Source organism: Acanthopagrus latus, chromosome 19 (assembly GCF_904848185.1).
Source record: "Acanthopagrus latus isolate v.2019 chromosome 19, fAcaLat1.1, whole genome shotgun sequence".
In the NCBI taxonomy this organism is placed as follows: domain Eukaryota; kingdom Metazoa; phylum Chordata; class Actinopteri; order Spariformes; family Sparidae; genus Acanthopagrus; species Acanthopagrus latus.
The window spans coordinates 998,732-1,023,304 of record NC_051057.1 but is presented as its reverse complement, the minus strand read 5'-3'; the positions used below and the strand labels follow the sequence as shown (position 1 = coordinate 1,023,304).

Here is a 24,573-nt window from a genome sequence, read left to right as displayed (position 1 = left end):
TAAGGAATCAGGTAGACCACTTGTGTTATTGGATAAAGAACAGGGTTCGTATATGCTCTCCAATATGGGCTGATGCAAAAACTTTTCTGATCATTGTTAAAAAAATGTGTGTAAATCTACTGATATATCAGAATTTTTTACTCACTAATATAGGTATCGTCATTGGTATGGTTGGGCTCTATCTGAGGTTTCTTTGTAGTAACTTCAGTTCTTCAAGTCTTAGTGTTGCAGCCATATTATTGTTTCTGTACCTATAGGATGAATTTTGTTACTGAGTCACTTCATCAGTCAGTAATACTATACATGTTATTTATACTTTGCATTAAACACCTCACAGGCCAGTTCATTTCTGGTATTTTAGCATTTCCATTATCAAATGTGGATATTACCAAAAGAACCCCTATGTGCTGTCCTGCTCTTTCTTTACCCTTCTGTTGAGGTACCTGACCACTCATTGGTCAGTTAAAACAACCAGTGTCTTCTCATCCTCTGCGCTCTGGTGGATCTCCCAAGCTGTTTTTTCAGCAGTCTTCAGTCTCACTGCCTGCAGCCTTTTCTCAAGCAAAGCTTGTTTCCCTGTTGTAATAAGCAACCACATACCAGGAAGAAAGTACACAAATGGTGTGTGTTGTATGAGCTGTGGGTAGGGAGTAGGGATGTCCCAATCCCAAATCCCAAAAATTACGTGATTGTAAATTGGGGCCGATCACATGGTTTCAGACTCGGACGTTACATCCCGATCAGGGATCGGATATATACGTATATTTATTCCTATTATTTTATTTTATTTTTTTATCAGATCTATAATATTTTAAAACAAATGGGAAAAATGTGTGTATGCAAGGCACGGGTCGGATGCTGGAAAACATAATGACCGGCCACTGCTGTCAGCATTTTCTGTGCCTCTGATTTATGTCTTCATGACACTCCGCAAGTAGTCCAATCATTTGTCACAACGGAACTTCATTGAACTTCATTTTCTAAATTTTCTTCCGGGGGGGCCTGCCCCTGGACCCCCCCAGCGTTGCTAGGTTACTGACTGAGCGCACCGCTGCTATAAAAAAATCTACGTCAAGAATTTTGGATGTGTGGGGCGAACTACTACTTGCTTAGCTGAAGCCAACAACCGGACAAAATAAATGTAAAGAGAGACATAGTGGAGCCGTATATTTTCCTTCTTTTTTGTCCTTTGCCAATCACACCTCTGATAAGCGTTAAATGATAAAATAAGGTGAGTAAAATAGAAAAAAAAAAAAAAACAAGGGACATCCTGGATCTGTTTGTTCACTCATTTTTTTTAATGTATTATAGAAGTATCGGATCGGGACTCGGGAAAAAACAGCTGTTAATCCAAGCAGAGTAGTGGAGAAAAATGGCCATCAGTTTGTATATGTTGTTAATGTGGCAATACAGTACAGTACAGGTCAGGGTGTGTCAGCTAATAAATGCAGTGGCTTATTGATAAAGACTAGTGTACTCTGTTGTTGTCAACAGCGGATCTCATGTTTAGGTGTATTATGAGAAATGTCTGGTTCTAAGAGTACTATACCATATTGGCGTAAACACAGTATTATAGTCCAAGAATCAGGCATCCATAAAGCATTGATACGATTTTGAGAGGAGTTGTGAGTGTGGGTTTCATTTTTATTTTTCAATAAAGGTTTATTATTTGAGAAGACTTCCTGTGGCATCAAGGGCTGCAGCCTGCCAGAGTTGCTCTCCGTCGTTCAAGGATTTACTTGAATTTCTGACATGACCAACAAATAGCTGAATGGACTTGCATTTCTAGATGTGGTCCAAAAGTCAGTTTGGCTGAGGCATTGTCAGTGCAGTGATGCACTAACATACAGCAGAGCAAAGCTGATGTGATTGGTTTATGCGTCTATTCAGTTCTAACTGCAAAGCACACTCCATGACTGAGGTGTCTCAAATACTAAGCTCACATGACGTCTTTAGTTATTGTCACTTTTTTTGTATCATTATGTGTCTTCATACTGCAATCACTTTTTAAACCCATCATATCTGGACTGCAGACCTGGAAAAGATATAATCAGTCTTCCATAAAATGGCATCTGTGAGCTGGGGTTCACAACTAGCCTGACCAGTATGACAAGGATCTTCCTGAACTTCAAACAGAACTTTATTTATTTATTTATTTTATTATGAACTTTTTATGATCAACCTTTCCAGCGTCAGACTGAATATGATTCTATGACACAACACAGCCAGGAGGGGGCAGTGTCACTCTGATTTAAACTTCACACTGAGGAACCAGGTGTGATGCACTAAAGCATGTTCCATGATTGTTTGTAGTGGAACTTTTATCATTCTCTCCATCCATCCATCCATTTTTGTCCGCTTATCCGGGGCCAGGTCGTGGGGGCAGCTGCCTGAGCAGGGACACCCAGATTTCCCTCTCCCCAGACACTTCCCCCAGCTCTCATAAGAACTTTTATTATTGTTTTGGCAAAAAGTTCCTTGAAACACCAGGACTACTTTTGCAGTTTTAAGATATATATATAAACTTTTAGTGCAAGACTTTTAAACACATCATGTTATGTTGTTGGTACTTTTATGACCTAAATACTTCTTTCTCAACACCTTTAAACAAAGGAATTAAGGAATTAGTCTTAAGTTATTTATGTTAGAGTTCTACCAAGTGTCATTATTTGGATTGGCAGTCACACATACACATTGTCATTTAAGGGTTTTTTTTTTTTTTTTTTTTTTGATAATCAGCAATTGTTATTGTTTTAAACAAGATAAAAGACAACACACCAGGCTACATGAAAACGGGCAAGACACAAATGATAGAGAAAGGATATAAAATTGTATAGTTAAACAAGAGAGCAAATCTACCTCTGCTGACACAGATTGGATAAAACAAATTAACAATGTAAAATAACTGCAGGCAATTAGAAATACAAAAATTATAAAACACATACATTCATATACATTCACTACACTTTTGCAGATGTGTTGGTAGTTAATAACTAAAAACTGAAAAAAATGACTCATGACTGATGGGGTAAATGAAGAACAATGTCAGTGGTTTGTAACCTAACATTAGAAGAGCTTTCTTAAGTATGTTTTTTGTGATAATACCTAAGAATGTTATACACATAAAAATGGAAACCTCGAGCAGTTCAGAAGTAGCTCATAATCCATGTAAAATCACGGGACGATGTTTGACAATTAGCAAAACAAACATGCACACTGTGTCTGTCTTAAATGATAAAACATGAACCTGAGTATGTGTATCCTTGTGAGACAGGGATGGTTGTAACATTTTCTTATAAGCAATTGTTTAGCTAGCTGTATCAACATAGTTGTTTGAAATTAGCATTGATGAAATGAATCATATTTTACGTAAGAACCTACTCTTTAAACTAACACAAGTTACCTAATTCAAACATCAACAATATCAGTACTAATTAAAATATAGTTTTGGTCTAAACAATTACTTGCATTTTTGTTTTACCCTCTGCTGGTTAAAAAAAAAAAAAAAAAAACCTCTGTTCCCTCATTTCCCCACTACTTACCTCCTATATGTAACGTATTTGTTAATTATTTCAGTTTGTGTTTTTGTCTCAGGATCAATTCGTCTATGTACTCCTCACCTTCTGATATCTTTCCATCAAGTAATGTAACTGTCTGTGTTCCCCTACAGCAGAGACGCTGTAGGCATGAGCCCAAGCATTGGTTTGTGATGTCACCGTCATACGAATGTGCTTCTGTTGGCTCCACATACATGGCCGTGTATGGCGGTGGCGTCACTGACTGATGCTTTTGTTTCAGACCGCAGTAGAAAGCTCTACTACGCTGCGCTTCAGAGATGTTTGGAAAAATGTAGCTTGTGTGGACGCAACCACACTACTTGGTCAATCAAAGAGCTAAGCTACTGAAAAGCTATTTGATTCAGAAAACAGCAACGCTACCACCACGCTACTTAGAAATGTAGTTAAACTAGTAATGCTGCTACTTGTAGCAAAGTTACTTCCCAACACTGTGTATTTCACATAAGAACTTAGAGAAATGATGTAGAAAACAAGATAAAACATTTCCTTTTCAAAATGCTAGATTGATTTATTACATACTGAACAAATATTTATCTCCTGAAAGATATCCTGTACAGTTACTGCACTCACAACTGCTTCATAGCTAAACTCACCTTGGATGTCATGTTACTACTGGAAACTTTGGTAGGGGAGACAGATAATGGTACACACAGATGCATGCACGCACACAAATAGATGCTATTGCTGATGCTAGATGCTATTCAAACGCAGCCTAGACAAGGTGGATGGATCGATATCACTGCAGTAACAAGCAGGCCCCTGACTTCCCCTCTGTGCGTGTGTGTGCATGTGTGTTTGTGTGCTGTGGCTAAGCTCATGTTAAGCATGCTTTGTTTATTCAACTTGACTAAATGCCATTGTCAGTCTAGATAGATAGATAGATAGATAGATAGATAGATAGATAGATAGATAGATAGATACTTTATTGATCCCGGAGGAAATTCAAGCAAGCATCCAGTAGCAATAACAAACATTGAACATACATTGAACATACATACAATATCAAAGAAACAGTAGAAATGAAAATATGGAATAAAAAATGTTATAAAAATGTTTTGTACAACTGTATAAAAATATAAAGTGATATTAAAAATGTCAGATAGCTAATCTGTGCTCAGGAAATTCAGCAGCAGGATAACATCTGATTATCTGCACTGTGAGGAGAGCTAATATTATGTGTGCTTTAAGCCCTCCATATAGTCTCAGACTACATTTTACTGTTCATGTTTAATGCTGAAATACACATGATGATGATGATAATGGGTATTGAGCATAATAACACTAACTCAGTCTCTGAAATGCTGCTCTAATTGTTTAGATGCCAATAACTAACACTGTGCTGCAAAACATAATTTACACTTGTCTGTAACTTCCCAACTCCCTCCCAAGATTGGGCTACAGTGAAGTAACTTTTTTTTTTTTTTTTAAGTGGTAAATGGATTTGCAAAAGGAAATGTGTATACATTTAGACTAATTGGGGCCTGTCATGCTGCAAATTCACATCTTCACATTTAAAGGAGCAATTTATTGAACATGTGGCCATTCAGTTGCATTATGCTAAACTTTTTTGGAGAGATTGCAACTAATTTTTCTTAAGAGGAGCTTCTGTGTGATTTGGTGATCAAATATGAGGCCAAGCGTGCGGCAGCACGGGCAGTCACGGAAGCAAAAACTCGGGTCTGGGAAAAGTTCAGGGAGGCCATGGAGAAGGACTATTGGTCGGCCTCGAAGAAATTCTGGCAAACCATCCAGCGCCTCAGATGGGGGAAGCAGTCCTCCACCAACACTGTTTACAGTGGAGGTGGGGGGCTGTAGACCTCGAATGGGGACATTGTCGGGCGGTGGAAGGAAGGAATACTTCAAGGATCTCCTCAATCCCACTGATACACCTTCCATAGAGGAAGCAAGGGCTGGGGACTCAGAGGCTGACTCATTCATCACCCAAGCCGAAGTCACTGAGGTAGTCCGGAAGCTCCTCAGTGGCACTAGGGGTGGATGAGATCTGCCCTGAGTACCTCAAGTCTCTGGATGTTGTGGGGCTGTCTTTGTTGACACATCTCTGCAGCATTGCATGGCAGTCAGGGACAGTGCCTCTGGACTGGCTGACCAGGGTGGTGGACCCCCTATTCAAAAAGGTGGACCGGAGGGTGTGTTCCAACTATCAGGGCATCACACTCCTCAGCCTCCCTGTGAAAGTCTATTCCAGGGTACTGGAGATGAGAATTTGGCCGATAGTCGAATCTCGGATTCAGGAGGAACAATGCGGTTTTAGTCCAGGTCACGGAACACTGGACCAGCTCTATACCCTCTGCAGGGTGTTCGAGGGTTCATGGGAGTTTGCCCAACCAGTCCACATGTGTTTTGTGGACTTGGAGAAAGCATTTGACCATGTCCCTCATGGCATTCTGTGGGAGGTGCTCCAGGAGTATGGGGTCGGAGGCCCTCTGCTAAGGGCTGTACGCCCCCTGTACAACCGGGGCAGGAGCTTGGTTCGCATTGCCGGCAGTAAGTCAGACCTGTTCCCGGTGCATGTTGGACTCCGGCAGGGCTGCCCTTTGTCACTGGTTCTGTTCATTATCTTTATGAACAGAATTTCTAGGCGCAGCCACGGGCCGGAGCGGGAGCCACAGGATTTCATCTCTGCTTTTCGCGGATGATATGGTCTTGTTGGCTCCTTCGGGCCAGGACCTTCAGCATGTCCTCGGGCGGTTTGCAGCTGAGTGTGAAGCAGCTGGGATGAGAATCAGCACCTCCAAGTCCGAGGCCATGGTTCTCGACCGGAAAAAGGTGGGTTGCTGGGGGAGAGTTACTGCCTCAACTTGAGGAGTTTAAGTATCTTGGGGTCTTGTTCACGAGTGAGGGAAGGATGGAGCATGAGACTGACAGGCGGAACGGTTGTATCTGTCTGTCTGTCGCGATGAAGAGAGACCTGACTCGAAAGGCGAAGCTCTCGATTTACCGGTCAATCTACGTTCCTACCCTCACCTATGGTCATGAACTTTGGGTCATGACCAAAAGAATAAGGTCCCGGACACAAGCGGCTGAAATGAGTTTCCTCCGCAGGGTGGCAGGGTGCTCCCTAAGAGATAGGGTGAGGAGCTCTGTCACCCGGGTGGAGCGTGGAGTAGAGCCGCTGCTCCTCCACATCGAGAGGAGCCAGCTGAGGTGGCTCTGGCATCTGTTTCAGATGCCTCCAGGATGCTTCCCTTGGGAGGTGACCCCGAGGAAGACCCAGGACAAGCTGGAGTGACTATGTTGCCCAGCTGGCCTGAGAATGCCTTTGGATCCTCCCGGAAGAGCTGGGGGAAGTGTCTGGGGAGAGGGAAGTCTGGGTGTCCCTGCACAGGCAGCTGCCCCCGCGACCCGGCCCCGGATAAGCGGACGAAAATCGATGGATGGATTATGAGATAAATGTTGATGCACAGTGTAATGGCTGTAGAATAATGACACACCATCAGTGTGTAGATTGGTTCATTATAAACCTTGCTTTCAGTACTGTTTCCTCTGCCACTGGGGAGGAAGTCCCCAAACGAAATGTAGGCTGACTGGTGATCCACTCAGGCTGGCAGCCAGGCGTTCTTCCTATCTGCTTTCATGTTTCCATCATAGACTAAATGAATGGAAAAAACTCACATTTTGTATTTTGTTGTACTCCCCCACACTTCATACTTCTACTGTGCACAAGCCTCACAGCACCAGTTTCTTCCACAAATCCATCCAGAGTGCCATATTGTGAGACTGTCAGCTCCTCATTGCATCAAACCACTTGAACAAATGCAGGAGTTTAATGTCTAATTTTCGAGTAACCTCACATTTTTTGGTATACCTGTGCATTATTTGATATCCCCCTCATCCATGCTTTTTAGAGAGCAACACTTAATCACTTGAAACAGTTTTGAATTTTATCTGTGTGCTCACATCAGTGCAACTACACCATTGGCTGATATGTTTCCCTGTTTGGCTGTTACAAATATCTCCTTTTGATTCAAAATGCTTTGAGTGTTTTTTCTCCTGTCTTATAACATCTCTCCTTTGACAGGGGAGTACCACTTGAACTGTGACTTTCTGACTGTTTTACCATGCTGTTTGTAATCTTGCAAATGTGTATATTATTGAAGAATGTTTTGGTCAGATGGTGATGCTTGTTGTCTCGAAGTGTTTGGTCAATGGTCTGCATGTTTTGACTTCCAGCTGCAGGAGGAGGTCGATGGTCTAGCGGATCGGGTGGAGCTGGCCAACAATGCCTTGAAAGGAGACTGGACCCGCTGGCAGAACATCATGAGAAATGACCTCAAATCAGCTTTTATATCCACTGCTGAGAAGAACATGGAGTACTATGAGAAGGTGAGAGCACAGAACTTCAAACCTCTCTTTGAATTTAGAACATATATTCCAGTCAGGGTGGACCAGGCTATATGAAGCCAACAGTGTATTGATACAGCAATATGAAAACAATAGATAAGATGTTTACAGTTAACTACTTAGAATATATTGTATGATAAAAGCAAGAGAGCATAGGGCAAATTTGCATACATTTCAGTAAAAACTCAGTTAATTTAAGTTATTCAACTTACATATGCATACCCTGTGTAACCTGCAGTAGGGCACTGATATCTGACCTGAACCCGAACAATGTGACAACAACTGTGCAACCTTAAACTACAAATTTGTTGCAAAACGGGCAACTTTGCGGTTTTTCTTCTGCTCTGGCATATTTACCTTCATCAAGACTAGGAGAAAGTCTTTCTACTTACTGTAGAAAGTAACTTACTGTCACTGTGCTCATTTTCATATTTTAACACACTACAAATTATATCCATCTATGAAAAGCATGACTAGTTGATACTGAAGTTGAGATTCACCATCTTGTCTCATCTTATTGGTGCAAACTGGCAGGTTTTTAGAAGGCTGAAACCAGCACATTGCACATAGGATTAGGGCTAGTTTCAACCTGATCTGAACAGGGCTGAGTTGGGGCTTGAGTCAGGCTACTACTTTCATGGACGCAGTCGGGCTCAGTCGGAAAAATGTGGCCTGAGCTGCACTCTAACCTATATTTGCCAAGTAAAAAAAAAAAAAAAGTGTTTGTTAGAAAATGTGTGAAAATGTTCTATAAGTCATAAATCAAAATTGCAGTATGGTTTTTTCGATGAGAGTAAGATCTTTGACAGAAGAGCATTAACATTAATAACATTAGTTCTGCAGAGATGTCCTGGTCTACAAATCTGTGGTACAGACCCCAACAAATTCATGACTTTACTAAGTGCTGTATTGTAGGCAGTTGGACTTGTTTCAGTTTCTTGATGATGTTTCACCTCTCATCCAAGAGGCTTCTTCAGTTTTGTTTTTTTTTGTTTTTTAATTCTCTTTTTATTTAGAAAGGCAAACTTCCATCACATACATCAATTACAGCTGTAGTCATTCAAGGACATAGGAAAGGATGGATGTAGAACTGGGGAGCCCACCACTTCTGATACTCAAAACATCACATAAAAAAAGGGGGGGCAGGTTCACCCAAAGCACAAGTGCATTCTAATGAAATCAGATATTATAAAATGTTTCGTTTTCAACTTTTAGGGAAAAAGATATTTTCTCCATAGCATAAATCTCATAGACAACTTCAATCCATTCATCAATGGTGGGAGGTTCTATTTTTAACCATTTCCTCGAGACAGATTTTTTACTGGCCACCAATAGTATAGCCATCAGTTTTTTTTGTCTTTGATGTTCCATGTTTCACACATTATATTGCCCAAATACATAGTTTCATATTTAAATGGAGTGTTTACATTAAATACATTTTTTATATGTTTGTGGATCTCTAAGGTAAGGTCTTATTGCCTGGCAGTCCCAAAAAATATGGAAGTGGTTGGCTCCATTAGACCCACAAAGTCTCCAACAAGTGTCTCCGCTGCCTTGATAGCGTTTCTGAATGGGTTTGATAAAAAATCTTGCAATATTTTTCCAGCAGAATTCCCGTCATGTGTTTGACCCAGTTGATAACCATTGTAGCTGGTATATTTTCTCCCAGCTCTCTTGTGTTATCATTATCCCTGCTTCCTTTTCCCATTTCTTCCTTGTGCTCTGTATTCTCCTGTTTAGATTATTGTATGGCATTATATGATTTGGAGATAATGTTGTTGTATGATCTGGGCTTAGTTAATGATAAAAATGCCCCCATAAACCCTGATCCACCTTTCCTAACACCTCTTTAAGATTTTTGATACCTTTTTGATAACTGGCAGAATCACTCATAGAAACAACACAATGGATACATGCTAAAAGGCAGCCAGCGGCGGCTGTAACACCTCTATTTAGTTGATATTGTGGATACGTCCAAACACATGAAGTATTTCTCAACACAAAAATGTAGAAGTCTTTACCCTCCTCCCCAGGAGGAGCAGCATTTCAAGGCTAGAGAGAGCGGACAAGCTGGATGTCCGAAGAGCAGGCTGCCAATGGCAACTCTGCCTTGCCGAAAATAACTAGCTCTAGCTTGGTGTGTATGGAGGGCATACCTCCCTGCACAGACACACAAGAAAGTACAGGTGGCTCTGCTCATCGCCGCCAGCATCACGTCTACACCAGTGTACATGTGTAAATGCATAGGCCACTTGCAAATGGTGAATGCACACCATGGTCCCCTCCAAAAAAATTAAACTGATACAATGTGGCAGCATATCACAATGAGGTTGTGTGCAACAGTTGCATGTAGAAGCTTACAGTCAGAGATTCTAATACTTTATAATACTCCTAAAATCTGCGTGCCCTTTACAACAATAAATAACGTGCAGTGGGTGCTTCACAAAATATTCAACCTTAAATTAAACCTAATAGCATGTAACATTTTGGTTGCTATGGACGCTGCTATCACCTTCCTTTAAACCCTCGGCCACTACATGCGTGCTGATCAACACATTATTCTGCAGCAGCGGCAGAAACTAATGTTCACAAAGTGATGAGTTACGATCAGATGTTTGTCTGCTGTGTTTAATTCTGAAATCTACCGGATCCTGTGTGCATTTAACTTCCTGTGTGGTGTGATCTCATTAATGGGTTTTGACATGTTATGGCCCCACGAAGAAGAGAAGAAGTCATTTTAGTCATACACAATGCTGCCACCACGTGTCTGGTCTTAGTAATAAATTATATCTGGTTTCAAGTTTTTCTCCTCATGGAGGTTAATTTATTGTATTTATATTTTTGGAAGTATGCAATATCTATCTATCTATCTATCTATCTATCTATCTATCTATCTATCTATCTATCTATCTATCTATCTATCTATCTATCTATCTATCTATCTATCTATCTATCTATCTATCTATCTATCTATCTATCTATGTGTCAAGCTTTAGCAAACACAGCTTGTGTTCTCTGGTTTGCTACAAAGTGGGAGTCTTTCAGGCTTTTGATTTCTTTTGATATACTGTATGACAACATACACATAGCTTATGAAACAAATCAATGGGACTGAAAATTTCCTCAATTTGTGGTGTTCTCCTCCGTCACCCACTGTGGCAGCCAATTTTTCCCACTGTAATAAAAACATATTGTTATTCATTTAGGTCTTTACATCAGCCATGAATTATATTAAAAACATGACAAGGTTAAGGGCAGTGAGTAACAGCAAGCCACCCCTTCATTCAGTGGGTTTATAGACTTACAGTAACCTGATAACAGTAAATTACCTGCCTATGGTAATATTTTGCCATTTATTTGAAATCATATACCTCTGCTCTGAAGGTATCCATTGGAGAAGACCTCTGCAATTTGCTGTACAATAGTAGTCTTGAAAATTTGGTCATGAAAGACCTCCCAAGTCTTTGGACTTTTGTAAATGCCTTCAACCAATGTGTGTTACTTTAGCTTCCCAATGTCAACATCTAATCAAAATTCAATGTAAAGATTATAGCTGCTGCCCAGCGATGGGTTGGGTCCGGGCTATTTTTTGGCAAATTTAGGTAATTCTAAGCAACAAACAGGAGAATAGGAAGACAAGACAGTTGACAACAATATTCATTTTGGACCACTTGAGGCTTGAACAACTTCTGGAACCAAAGACTGTCATTCGACTGTCGTTCTGAGCTAATTGGCAAGTGGCAATACAACAGTGGCTTCACAAATTGTGTAAGCCATTCACTGTTGTGCAGGCAAATTTAGAATCATTGTAAAACATCAAAAATCTGAAAATACACATATTGCAGCATGGAGATGTTGGTAATTTGTTTTTATGATGATTGATATGATTGATTTGCTCCGTAAGTGAATAACTGATGTTTAGCTATGTCATTATTGCATTGACTCCAATTGTTCACATGAAAGAAAAATTTAAAATGCTGTGAAAAATTCAGTTTTTGAGGCTCAATTATGAGTGATGAGTGATGTACTTCATAATTTGTAATAGGTTTAAATGTACAAAAGTTTCTTCAATATTGAGGCTACAGTTTGATGAAAGTTCTGAAGCTGTGGTTGATTGTTATGAATTTTCAAAGTTTTGAACTTTAGATGCTTGCTGTAGCGCCAACATCAGGACTACTGGCTTACTTAGAATACAATATTCATTTTAATTTTACAAGAGGGTCTGGCCCTGATAGTGTCTGCTAAGAGAAGGCTATGTAAACCATAGTAGGTACAGCACATACAAACTATACACAACTACAATGAAGCTATGTAGAGATGCGCAAAATCATTTCGACCAAAAATGTAATGCTTAAAAAAAAAAAAAAGACCAAGGTATTTGTCATGTTGTCATATTTGTCACAGTTGTGAATCACCAGTGATCAAGTTGGGGCAGAGGGTGTGGAGTAATGGGCTAACTTAATGTTTTTTTTTTTTTATAGTTTCAGAGGAAGTATTCGCTAAGTCTTCCCCTTCAAAGACGTCATCTACGGACAATGTTTGCAGTCCAAGAATACTTTGTATGTTGTGTGTGCTGTGGCCAGTTGTGCTTCAACTTCACACAATCTTTTCTTCAGCACACACAGAGTAGTCCCTCACGTCCTTTCTACATTAATCCATGTGTACAGCCTGAGAATGTGACATTAAAATTAAAATAAAATAGAACTACAAGCACTTATAAACAGGTGCCTGGCCCCCCCGCATGACTCGGACCCCCGCACTGCAGAGCCCACGGAAGTTGGCCCCAAAGGATGACGGGCTTGCAGCAAAACTGAGGACATACGCCAACGTCTGAGCCGTGGTATTTGCTGTAATGGGAAGTGCACCTGAAGTGCAAAAGGCTGAATGTGTGCCGATTTGTATTTGTTGTACTAAATCACACCCACATTGACCACTCGTGACCACCTTCACAATCTGGCCTCAGGATTGGCCCAACATCATACCGACCAAATTTTGTTAAAATCGGTGTCGCCGTTCAAGATATATAAACTTCCCATATTTTTAGCGCCCCCTAGTGGCCAAAATTTCTGCATTCTTTTTTTTTGAATATTGCGCAGTGTCTTGACATTCAGATTCCGTATGTACATCAAGATGTTTGCATCAAACAATCTGTATTCAGTGCATTTCAGAGGAAGTACTTCCCATGGCCAGGAGTAGTTGTCCACAGCCAGGAGTTCAGTGGGAGGAGGGAGTTTTTCAACTTCCCCCACAGTAGCATTGTGGTCATTGATGGCAACTTTGAAGGCTTTCTACTTGACAGCAATCTTTCTTCTCAGTTGATGCCTTCGCTTATTCCCACCTACAATGAGAAACACAAAATGAGTGTGCACTCACACGATGACTACACAAAAGCACCACACACAATAAGGCTTCAAAATATGCATGTATGTGTTATGATTAAAGTGATCACTGTGTGATCATTTTTACATCACAAGTTTCATAACCATTTGAAAAATTGTGAAAAAAAATTTGAATCCATTTTAAACAATCATGTTTTTTTCAAATGGAGGACAAAATTGGTAGGTCAGGACATCTCTGCACTTTGCAGAAATATTGAAAATATTACAGTACACGAGCAGAGCCAAATTATTCTTTAAAATATGCCATCAAATAGTTTTTTTCACAGAACCTGAGGTCCACTGCTGAACATCAGCCACCCACTGCTGGACTGTCTTGCTGTAGCGATAACTCAGCAGCAAGTTTCTCCAGGTCCTTTGTTGCCTCTGTAATCCTTTGTACAGTCTGTTTGACAGAAATAACTGTGTTAACAAATGCTGAGACACAATTTAAAAACAAAAATGTTATCATGCATATTTGCCTAGTTAGTACCGTGATGTATCTTTTGGACAGTGTCTGGTCAAGGTCTTCTGCCTTTCGCTTGTTCCAGCCACTTGCCTGGACTGTTAGCATGTCTGTGCGAGCTTGACACACAATGCATGTGCAGTAATTTAGGTTCACAGTGAGGACCAAAGGTCAGATACTACATTGATCATACTGTAATATTGTCACATAAACCTGGAAAGAAACATTAATTAACACTTAATTATTGTGTCAGAAGTTAAATTATTATAAAAAGAATCCTGATCAGTGTAAAAGTGCTGACTAGACAATTGTTTTCAATGGGAGCACCTATGTATACAGCATGATAACGACCCCAATCACACCTCAAAGCTCCAACAGAACCACTTGACGACCAAAGACGATCATAAAAAAAATAGCGCTATACTCAAAACAAACAAAAAATATGTTGGCTTGGGTCTCAATTTTGACACAACTATACATGAAAAATGCATACCAGCTTTTGACATGTACTTGGAACATATGGCTGCTCGAGAGAGGAAGCTGTTTACCTGTTCAACCTCCTCCCCAATTGTTGTTCCTGCTCCTTCTTGATTGCGCCCCCCCCATTTTAACTGTAACACATTTACATGAATGTCATCATTTGGAAAACAAAAAGTAGGGGCAGAGGACAGACAATCATAATGTGTGGTAGAAATGGTAAGAAATACATCTAATTGTCATTATTACCTCACACAACCATGAATGCACTTTTGCATGCATGGTGGAGAGAAATGGGCGCATGTTCAGGAAGTCCTCGAACTCTGGACAGTGGTCCACAACTCTCTGCAGATATGGCCAATATTTGCAGACTGCATCAGAGCAAAAAAAAAAAAACGGGACGGTCTGTGAAGCTAGCTGTTTCTGGAGATAAAATGGATGTGCAAATATTTCTCCACAGAACATATTCAGTCCCTTCAGCAAAACCCCACAACGGCAGACAGCAACTTCACACCTTCCTCGTCTAGTTTGATTGCAGACTTGTTGGCGGACACTCATGATGCGGTCACATCTCCCTTTCCCTGGATTCCCTGGACAGATGAGGGCAAATACAGACATTTACACAATTACATTTTACAAAATAAGCTGTAAATCATGGTATTAAGGCATTTGATGCAGTAGTGCCACTCTATAGTGGCACTAATGTTTACATTAAAAAAAAAAAAAAAAAAGGCAAGCATTCATAAAAATTTGAAATTGTGGTGTTACACATGAAAAAATATAAATTTAGCTTACATGTCCAGTTCCATGGATGTAATCAACAAAGGAGGACACCTCAGCATCACTGGCCAAAAAGATTCCATCAAAAAACCCATCAGGTCTTATATAATATATATGGATGTGGGTTACATTTACTGTATAAAAGTAATTTGAGGCTCGCTAGCATTTCATTGTACATGAATGTTACGCACCCTGGTTGGCTTTTGAAACAATATAATTTGCAGTTCCCATCCACTGCAACTGGAGGGTGTGCATGCAGGGCACTAAAAATGCCTGACCTGAGGCAGCTTGTCAACCTCAAATTTGGCATAGGCCCATTCAAGGAAGGCCCTCTACATTGTGTCCCCACATATCTTACCACTCTGAGGGCAAAAGTGAGAAGAATAAAACAAAACAGTAAGTAACTGTTTCGAAGGCTGACTTCAGACCGTGGTCATGACAAAAAAGGGCTCTGTCAAGAAATGTGTGCTGAAACTATGCGAATGAATCAGTTATTTAAAAGTGATCCAAGCAAGATAACTTAAATGATGAATCCTCGCCCGAAGAGTTTTGTTTGACACTCGAGCATGCTGACAAAATCTTGTCTCGACATCCCTGAGGCAGTGATTCTTAGATCCTCATATGTGGTGAACAAGTCCACCATGTACAAGGTCTCAAAATTGATAGTTGCTGGCCAGTAATCACTTTCAACCAGATCAATTATGATCGATGGCAAGGTTTTTTCCACAGGAACAGTTTACTGATGGAAGGAAGAGGTTATATCTTCCTGAAATTTCAGAAAATTTCTGTTTTTACCATTTCTTCCTGCACCAGACACAGTTTTGGACGTGCCGGTGCATCCGGTCCGTCGACTCGGAATTGGGCCGTGTGGGTGGGCTAGCAGCTAGCTACACACGAACATCCACAGATTCTGATTCCACTTTGTTGTCCACACGTATCCGGATCTCCTCAGACCGGAACAGACTTGGTCCAGACTCGTTTAGTCTCATTAATCCACAACAGTCAGTTTAGATGCACAGACCGGGACAGAACTGCAGGCAAAATCCTGGTCCAGCTTGTGCTGCTGCAGGTATAAAGTCACTTGTTTCTTAAGGTCTGTCGTGGGCTTGAGCTCTGCAGTGATTGGCTCTGGTGCACACGTAACTATGGTGGCTATGGTTAGCAATGCTAGCGGAATTTGAATTTCATTTCTGAAATAATTTATTAACAGTATCATTGTAGTCCAAACAAATGCGATGTTGCACACCCTTGAACCAAGCAGCAGCCATGTGGAAACTCTCAGGTCAGTCTGATCCTGAGCCGCAGAGATATTTGAGGCAAACACCGACAGACAGACAGAGAGATTCGCTGCTTTTATAGAGAGATGTTATTTACCTTGCACTCACCCAGGAACACATCCACCAAGAATATGGCATCTTCGGGGTCAAGCTGATTCATTTTATTCGGCTTGGTCAAGTTATTTTTGCACACTTCCTTTTCCTGCTTGTTTTCTTCTTCTTCTTCTTCTTCGGGGCATGACGCATCAAAACCCATCAATGAGATCGCAAAGGTAAATGCACATAGGATCCAGTAGATTTGAAAATTAGACACAGCGGAAAAACATCTGATCGTAACTCATCACTTCGTTAACGTTAGTTTCTGCCGCTACCACGGAATAATGTGTTGATCAGCAAATCAACCTCAAACACAATGCGTGTAGTGGGTGAGGGTTTCAAGGGAGTCCTATGTGGAATCTGGGGCCACAGCTATGCTAGGCGATAGCAGCATCCATAGCTACCAAAATGTTTCAGTTTCACATTATTCTGGTGCGATCTGAAAAATCTTCGCAACAATGAACAAGCGAGTGAATATGTACATTCACTGAGTGAATATTATGAAAATAAAATGTATATTTCTCATTAAAAATGTAATTAAAATGCTTTTTTATGCAGAAACTGACTCAAAATATTGATTTTTTTTTCCACTAAAAATGAGAGAAATGTCTTTGTCACATCAGGAATCTTGAAAATCTTGTGACTTGGAAGCACAACAAAAGGAAAAGAATAGGCAAAAAAACAGTCATACAATTCAAGGGCCATTATTGTAACCCCTCTACATTTTTGCACTTTGGACCAACGTAGCCAGGGTACATTTTTATATGAGACTGTTGAATGTTCAACATGTTCAAGCCATAAGAAAGGAAAGGTAGACTTGTAACCCCTAACCTCTCTAATTTAGTCCCATGGGCCTGGTGGTTCTGGTAGGCATGTCTGGTATGAATGTGTGTAAAAAAAGAACATGCCTGCTAAGCAAAGTGCTTGTTGCAGCACATTTTTCTGATGAAGCATAAAGTCAGTGCTTAGAATATTTCATACATTTTCAAAGCAGGGTTATTCCAGATGAAATCATTAAATGCACTTCAATGACTATTGGGACAGGATTTGTTACTGTGTGGTTAGAAGGAGGATTTTAATATTGCATCCTCAATTAATTCAATCCCAACAGACCTCATTTGTGTATGCTTTTCCAACCCCTGTCCCGGAATGTTAATTATGGCTCCAAATAACTGCTGTTTTTGGGAACACTTGTTTACCCACACAGAATTAATTCCATCTGGATAATGGCTAGTGTTTCTTAATATACTCAGAAGCTTTATGTGTGAAAGGCCACAGATCCTTTTATTGAGTTTACAGTTTTATACTCCAGTATCTATTTTCAGTTGTGTGGGGTATGATAAAAAATATATACTTGATAATCTAATGGGGCCAGTTGTTCAAAACATTTAATCTGGATCAAAATGATCCATATTTGGAAATCCCATTTTTTTGCTATTCAAGATCAGGTAATCTGTCTTACTTTTATGCCGGTTTTTCAAAGCAACATTGGATTGGATCACCCTGATCCAGATACACGGTTTTCAAGATTACCAAATCTGGATTACCAGTGCTCTAAACCAACCGACCTGATGGCATAATATTAGGAGACAGTGCCTATCCACTCCTACCATGGCTGATGACTGCTTTTCTAGCAGCAACCACACCTGCGCAGGCACGTGTCAACACTGCTCATTGCAAAACAAGATGTGCAATTGAGCATTTAAATGGAGTTCTGGAGAGACGCTTTGCATGCCTTAACTACTTGCGAGTGGAACCACAGGGAGCATGCAACATAAAACTTGCGTTTATTGTCCTGCACAACATCGCTACCAGGCACAATGTCCCTCTCTGTGATGAGTTAATTGATGCACCTGAGCCTGTCGAAGAACCAGATCAACCTCTGGCATTCTGTCAGAATTAGGGACTGACTGGACGTGTAGTAAGGGATGCAACTGAAATGAATATACAGTGATAAATGACAGAACATTTTTTATATATTATTTTTGTTTGTTATTGAAATTTGTTTCACAGGGACAAGATAATTTTAATATTTGTTTTATGTGATCACGTGATCGGCATGATGAACATGGCGCCTGCTTAGGTGAGCTGCGAGACAACAGACCAAACAATGTGTATTTAAAGACAATTGATAAATTAATTGGAAGTCCAGGACCGACTAAGAAATACAGGTAATAGTGGGCGGATGTCTAACAGAGTTACTAGAGGAACGATTAAACAACAGAGAGAGTGAGAGAAGGCGTTTGCCACCATGGCGGAGGAGATGGCGCACCTGTTGGACGCTGAAAATGATACACCTGCCTGGGCGAAACTACTACTCCGCAAAACACTGGCGATCAAGTTAGACCTAGCACAAAGGTTTGAGCAGCTTGAAAATAAGTTTTAAACCATGCAAAAGTCCATCCAGTCACTGACGAAAGAAAATAAAGCAACTGTCAACAGAGTATCCAACGCGGAAAAGTGCATCAGCACGCTGGAGGACGAAAATAATAGTTAGTCTGAGAGTGAAAAAACTCCAAAAAGAAATTGAAACCCTCCACAATCAGGAGGACGATTTGATAAGTAGGCGTAAGAGAAACAACATACGTCTAGTAAATGTCAAGGAGGGTGCCGAAGCTGGCGGCATGGGAGATCTTGGCAAAATTGGCAAAATTCTCCACTATATCCTGGATCCCAAGAAAGGCACGAAACCACCAGCGGTTGACCGTGCGCACCGCGCACCCCGTCCACGTCCAGACCTCAACCAGCCGCCGAGGGCCATCTTCATCCGCCTTCTCCGGTGGTCCAACTGTCAAAATATCCTCCAGGCCGCGGGAAGAAGCCCTCTCTCTCCTGGGAAGGCACCCATTTTTTTGTCCGTCAGGAGCTCCCCCCAAGGGTGCAACAGCAACGAGCAACATACTCAAGCATTATCGAGAATATGGAGACATATATACTTAAGTACAGTGGGGATTAGGCGTGTGTGTGGGTTTTTTTTTTTTTTTTTCTTCTCTCTCTTTTTTTTTTGGTTTTATATTTTCTCCCCATTTTGGGGGGGGGTTCTCAGCCCAATGATTGAAGAGAAACCTTAAGTTAAAAACAAAGTGTGAAAGACTACACAGTTACTGTTATTTGTTTGATTGTTTTTCAAATTAAGTATGTAGAAAATTCAAGTGGTCTGGGTGCTCTAGTTCACTATAAGAGGCCCACGCCTGACTTTCATGGATAGGAGATGGGTGCAGACCCCATCCTAAGGTCAGTTTTTGTTTTTTGCTTGCCTATTGGTGGTGTTTTACTTTTTTGCTTGTTTGTATTGTATGTCTTTCATGTACCCCTTCCCCCTTTCCCTCTCTCTCACAGTGTAACAAAGACAAAGTATATGATAGGATCTGTTTGGTGATTACCTTTTATTTTCCAAATTTTTCATCATGTAGACTACATCTGCCATTACTTAATATCCCACAAATCATGCCCACTTTAGAAGTTAATTTCATGGAATGTAAATGGGATTCAGAACCCAGTAAAAAGATATAAGGTTCTATCTCATCTCCAATCTCTGAGTGTGATATTGCCATGATTCAAGAAACACATCTTGCAAAGCAGGAATCCCTGAAACAAAGATGAGTGCACCAAATGTTTTCACCCCCAGGCTCAGGAGCTGCCAGAGGTGTTAGTATACTTATAGCTAAAAGAATTCCTTTCACACCATCTGCAATAAGAGCGGATGATGATGGGCCCTATCTGGTACTGTTAGGAACACTTCAGAATGAGAAATGGTGGTTAACATTTATGCACCCAATTCAGGTCAGAACCTCTTTCCCCCCTCAATATCCTGTTAGCTCAGTTTGCCAGTAATCGTACTGAAATGTTTTGAACAACACAAACTGAAGGTTTGATCCAGATTAAAACTAGGATTGGTTTCCATGATCTAATCTGATTTCAGAATCCTTCCTTCCCTTTTGAACAACCCATTTTCAAGATCCAATTGATCCAATGAGATAACCAAAATCCGATCAGGCAATGCACTAGTTTTTAAAACACTAAGAATGCTTCACACAACATGAAACCTTGCTCGTAGTATTACCAGAGTCTCTACACAAAGTTTAGCTGAACTACATCCACTCTACCCAGACGTGTCAATTGCCGAATACATCTGGGCTGCCATGACTACTGCTAGAGGAAGAGGCTACTGCTAATGTGAGTTGTTCAGAAACGTTCTTTTTAGTAAACTCTGTGTACACAAAAAAAAGTTATCAATGCTTGTGTTGTGTTCATGTGTGGTGGTGATACTATGAACAAAGTTTGTTGTGTCGAGCCTTCTTACTGTTTTAACGATAGCGATTTTGATGCTGCCCCATGCACTCCCATTGAAAATGAGTTTGAGCCAAAAACAAAAATATGGTCAATCTTAAAATTGCGTCCATCCATCCATCCATCCATCCATTTTCTTCCGCTTATCCGAGGCCGGGTCGCGGGGGCAGCTGCCTGAGCAGGGACACCCAGACTTCTCTCAACCCGGACACTTTCCCTAGCTCCTCCGGGAGGATCCCAAGGCGTTCCCAGGCCAGCCGAGCGACATAGTCACTCCAGCGTGTCCTGGGTCTTCCTCGGGGTCTCCTCCCAGTGTCTTCCTTGGTCTACCAGTATGCTTACCTTTAACAACCTTCACATGTTGTTTGTACTTGGTCCAGATTTTAGACACAGCTGACTGTTAACAACCAAAATCTTTTGCAACATTGCATGACGATTTACCCTCTTTAAGGAGTTTGATAATCCTCTCCTTTGTTTCAAATGACATCTCTCATGTTGGAGCCATGATTCATGTCAATCCACCTGGTGCAACAGCTCTCCAAGGTGTGATCACTCCTTTTTGACTGCAGACTAACAAGCAGATCTAATCTGATGCAGGTGTTAGTTTTGGGAAAGAAAATGTACAGTGTGATTCCATAATTTTTTCCTCGGAATTGAGTGATTCCATATTTTTTTTCCCTCTGCTTGGTCTGAAAAAGTAACTGTTACTGACTACCACAATTTTTTTGTTACAATAATGGCCCTTGAATTGTATGACTGTTAAATTGTTTTTGCCTATTCTTTTCCTATTGTTTTGTGTCCAAGTCACGTGACTTTCAAGATTCCGGCCGTGAGAACAAAAAACATGGCAGACATTTCTCTCATTTTTAGTGGAAAAAAAAAATCAATATCTTGAGTCAGTGTCTGCATAAAACTGTGTTTTAATTACATTTCTAATGAGAAATACATATTTTATTTTCATAATATTCACTCAGTGAATTACATAATCACTCGCTTGCTCATTGTTGCAAAGATTTTTCAGATCTCGCCACAATAATGTGAAACTGAAACGTTTTGGTTGCTATGGATGCTGCTATCGCCTAGCATAGCTGTGGCCCCAGATTCCACATAGGACTCCCTTGAAACCCTCACCCACTACACGCATTGTGTTTGAGGTTGATTTGCTGATCAACACATCATTCCATGGTAGCGGCAGAAACTAACGTTAACAAAGTGATGAGTTATGATCAGATGTCATCCTCATTACAGATCTCATAGTAACTCAAAATACACAACGCATTTGGCCACAGGATGATCTACTGTTGACAGAAATGTGGATGTGAAACTGTTAGTTGTTGTCCAGGGATTGCTTGACATGAAAAAAACAAAACCTTCATTGTATGCCAATTTCATCAAATTGACCAAATAAGTAAAAGGTATATGCATTTATAAAATGTGAAGAGTGTGTACTTATTTTATTGGCATGGATTAGCATTACATTCCTCCTGTCTTAGATTTTCATTGGGCTTTCTGGCCCCTGATGTGGTTCAGCTTGACCAATGACATGTCTGCCTCCTAAAATAATTTCTATGACAAAACGTCCAGCCTGCACTACCGCGGTGCTACAGAGGTGCTGTGGGTGCTATGGAGAGAAATTGGCTGTTAAATGGAGAGTTGATAGGCCAAGGCTGTGACTTATTGCACCTCAAAACAAACTGCTATTACCTTGGAAAACTGACTCTGCTGTACTGACGCATGCTGACAGAGTGGAACTGAAGTTCACAGATTGGCTTTTGAGTGAGTCTGTTAGTGTGAGCTTGTCATTTTCACTTTCTGGTTGCACGACTTCCTGACTCTCCTGCGATCTAGATACTGCTTTTATGCTATAAAGGTGCAATTCGCTTTGTCAAGTTCTCTGTGATACACACACACACACACACGCACACACACACACACACACACACACACGATGGGACTCTCTCAGTGTCTCTGATGATGCAATAATGTGCCTTCACTGATGAGATGGCAAGGTAGTTGGAGAAAAAAACAGAGAGACGGATCAAAAGAGAAAGGGAGGTAAGGTAAGTGCTAGGACAGACATTTGGGAAAGCTCTGAAAGAAATACTTTTACATCTGATAGTGCTGACGACAATGCTAAAAGTGCAACACTTTTTTTTTACAATGTGTTTGTTATCATTTTCTTGTCTTATAACATTACATCACTGACACATACACAACCAGTTAAAGTTTAGACACACCTCATTTAATGTTTTTTCTTAATTTTCATGGCTATTTACATTGTAGTTTCTCACTGAATGCATCAAAACTATGAATGAACACATATATAATTATGTATTAAACAAAAAGTATGAAATAACTCATGTAATATGTTTCATATTTTAGATTCCTCAAAGTAGCCAGCCTTTGCCTTGAATCAGGCCTTTTTGGTCAATCAAGTGCTCAAAAAAATACTAAGGAAAAGCAACAAGCAGAAGAGATTTGTTTGGGCCGAGAAACACAAGGAATAAACTTTAGACCAGTGGAAATCTATGCTCTGGTCTGCGGAGTCCAAATTTGAGATCTTTGGTTCAGCCTGCCGTGTCTTTGTGCAATGCAGAAAAGGTGAACAGATGGTCTCTACATGCATGGTCCCCACTGTGAAGCATGGAGGAAGGGGTGTGATGGTGTAGGGGCTGCTTTGCTGGTGACACTGTACACTGTTTATTCAAAATGAAAGGTACACTGAACCAGCATGAATACCACAGCGACACGCCATCCCATCCGGTTTGCATTAGTTGGACCATCATTTATTTTTCAACAGTGACCCCAAACACACCTCCAGGCTTTGTAAGGGCTATTTGACCATGAAGGACAGTAATGAAGTGTTGCACCAGGTGACCTGGCCTCCACAGTCACCTGACCTAAACCCAATTGAGATGGTTTGGGATGAGATGGACTGCAGAGTGAAGGCAAAAGGGCCAACAAGTGCTCAGCATCTCTGGGAACTCCTTCAAGACTGTTTGAAAACCATTTCAGGTGACTACCTCATGAAGTTCACTGAGAGAATACCAAGAGTGTGCAAAGCAGTAGTCGAAGCAAACGGTGGCTATTTTGAAGAATCTGAAATATAAAACATGTTTTGAGTTATTTCACACTTTTATGTGTACTATATAATTTCAGATGTGTTCATTCACACACACACTCACTCAACTTGCACCAATATCAAATAAATTACAAATAAAACCAGATATTGCCTTGCATTGTTTACATTTTTTTTTGGTAAAGCTTACATTTCCATCCTTTATGACATTCATATGGTTCCCAGGGCTGTATAAAGTCTTGTGGCTTCCCTTTCTTAGTAATGTAAGTTAGTCTTTCCAGACCGATACAGTCCAAAGGTCCCTTATCCACATTTTCAATGAGGGAGCATCCATGCTCTTCCAAAAGGTAGTGTTCTGGATATTCCCACAGACAGTGCACCAAAGTACCTTTCTCATTTAAACATTTATAACAAACATCAGGAATATTAGCAGACATAAGATGAAGTTTGACAGGAGTTTTGTATAAGCACTTATTAGCACTTATATTGAAGTTATTTAAATTTTGTACTTGTCTATTTTTGCTCTTTAAACAGGCATCAGTTCAGTCTGTTTCATCAATATCCTCTTGTTTGTCCCCTTTTCAAGCATTTAGTTTTTCCAGTGTTGATTCAGCAACCAATATGTTGTAATATTTAGATATGTGGCCCCTCCCTTCTAAGTTTTTTTTTAGTTTTATATCCTCAAGTTTTGATAAAATGGTACAAACATTACGTGGCCATATTTTGATGACATACAGCTTTTTAACTGTAAAAATGTAAAGAAATGTTTTTTTTAAGGGTTTGATATCTCTGA

General features: G+C 40.4%; 1 protein-coding gene across 3 annotated transcripts in view; it reads left to right on the top strand.

Moving 5' to 3' along the window:
* The window catches only part of snx7 (sorting nexin 7), a 67,266-nt gene that overhangs the window by 32,802 nt on the left and 9,891 nt on the right, over positions 1–24,573 (top strand). For 2 of the 3 annotated variants that reach the window (XM_037079441.1, XM_037079442.1), the window contains 2 exons: positions 7,770–7,922; positions 12,422–14,971. In XM_037079441.1, coding sequence (XP_036935336.1) covers positions 7,770–7,922; positions 12,422–12,637 — 369 coding nt within the window. In that variant the 3' untranslated portion in view covers positions 12,638–14,971. Of the gene's footprint in view, positions 1–7,769; positions 7,923–12,421; positions 14,972–24,573 lie in introns of those variants that run through there. The other variant, XM_037079443.1, reaches the window with a different exon arrangement.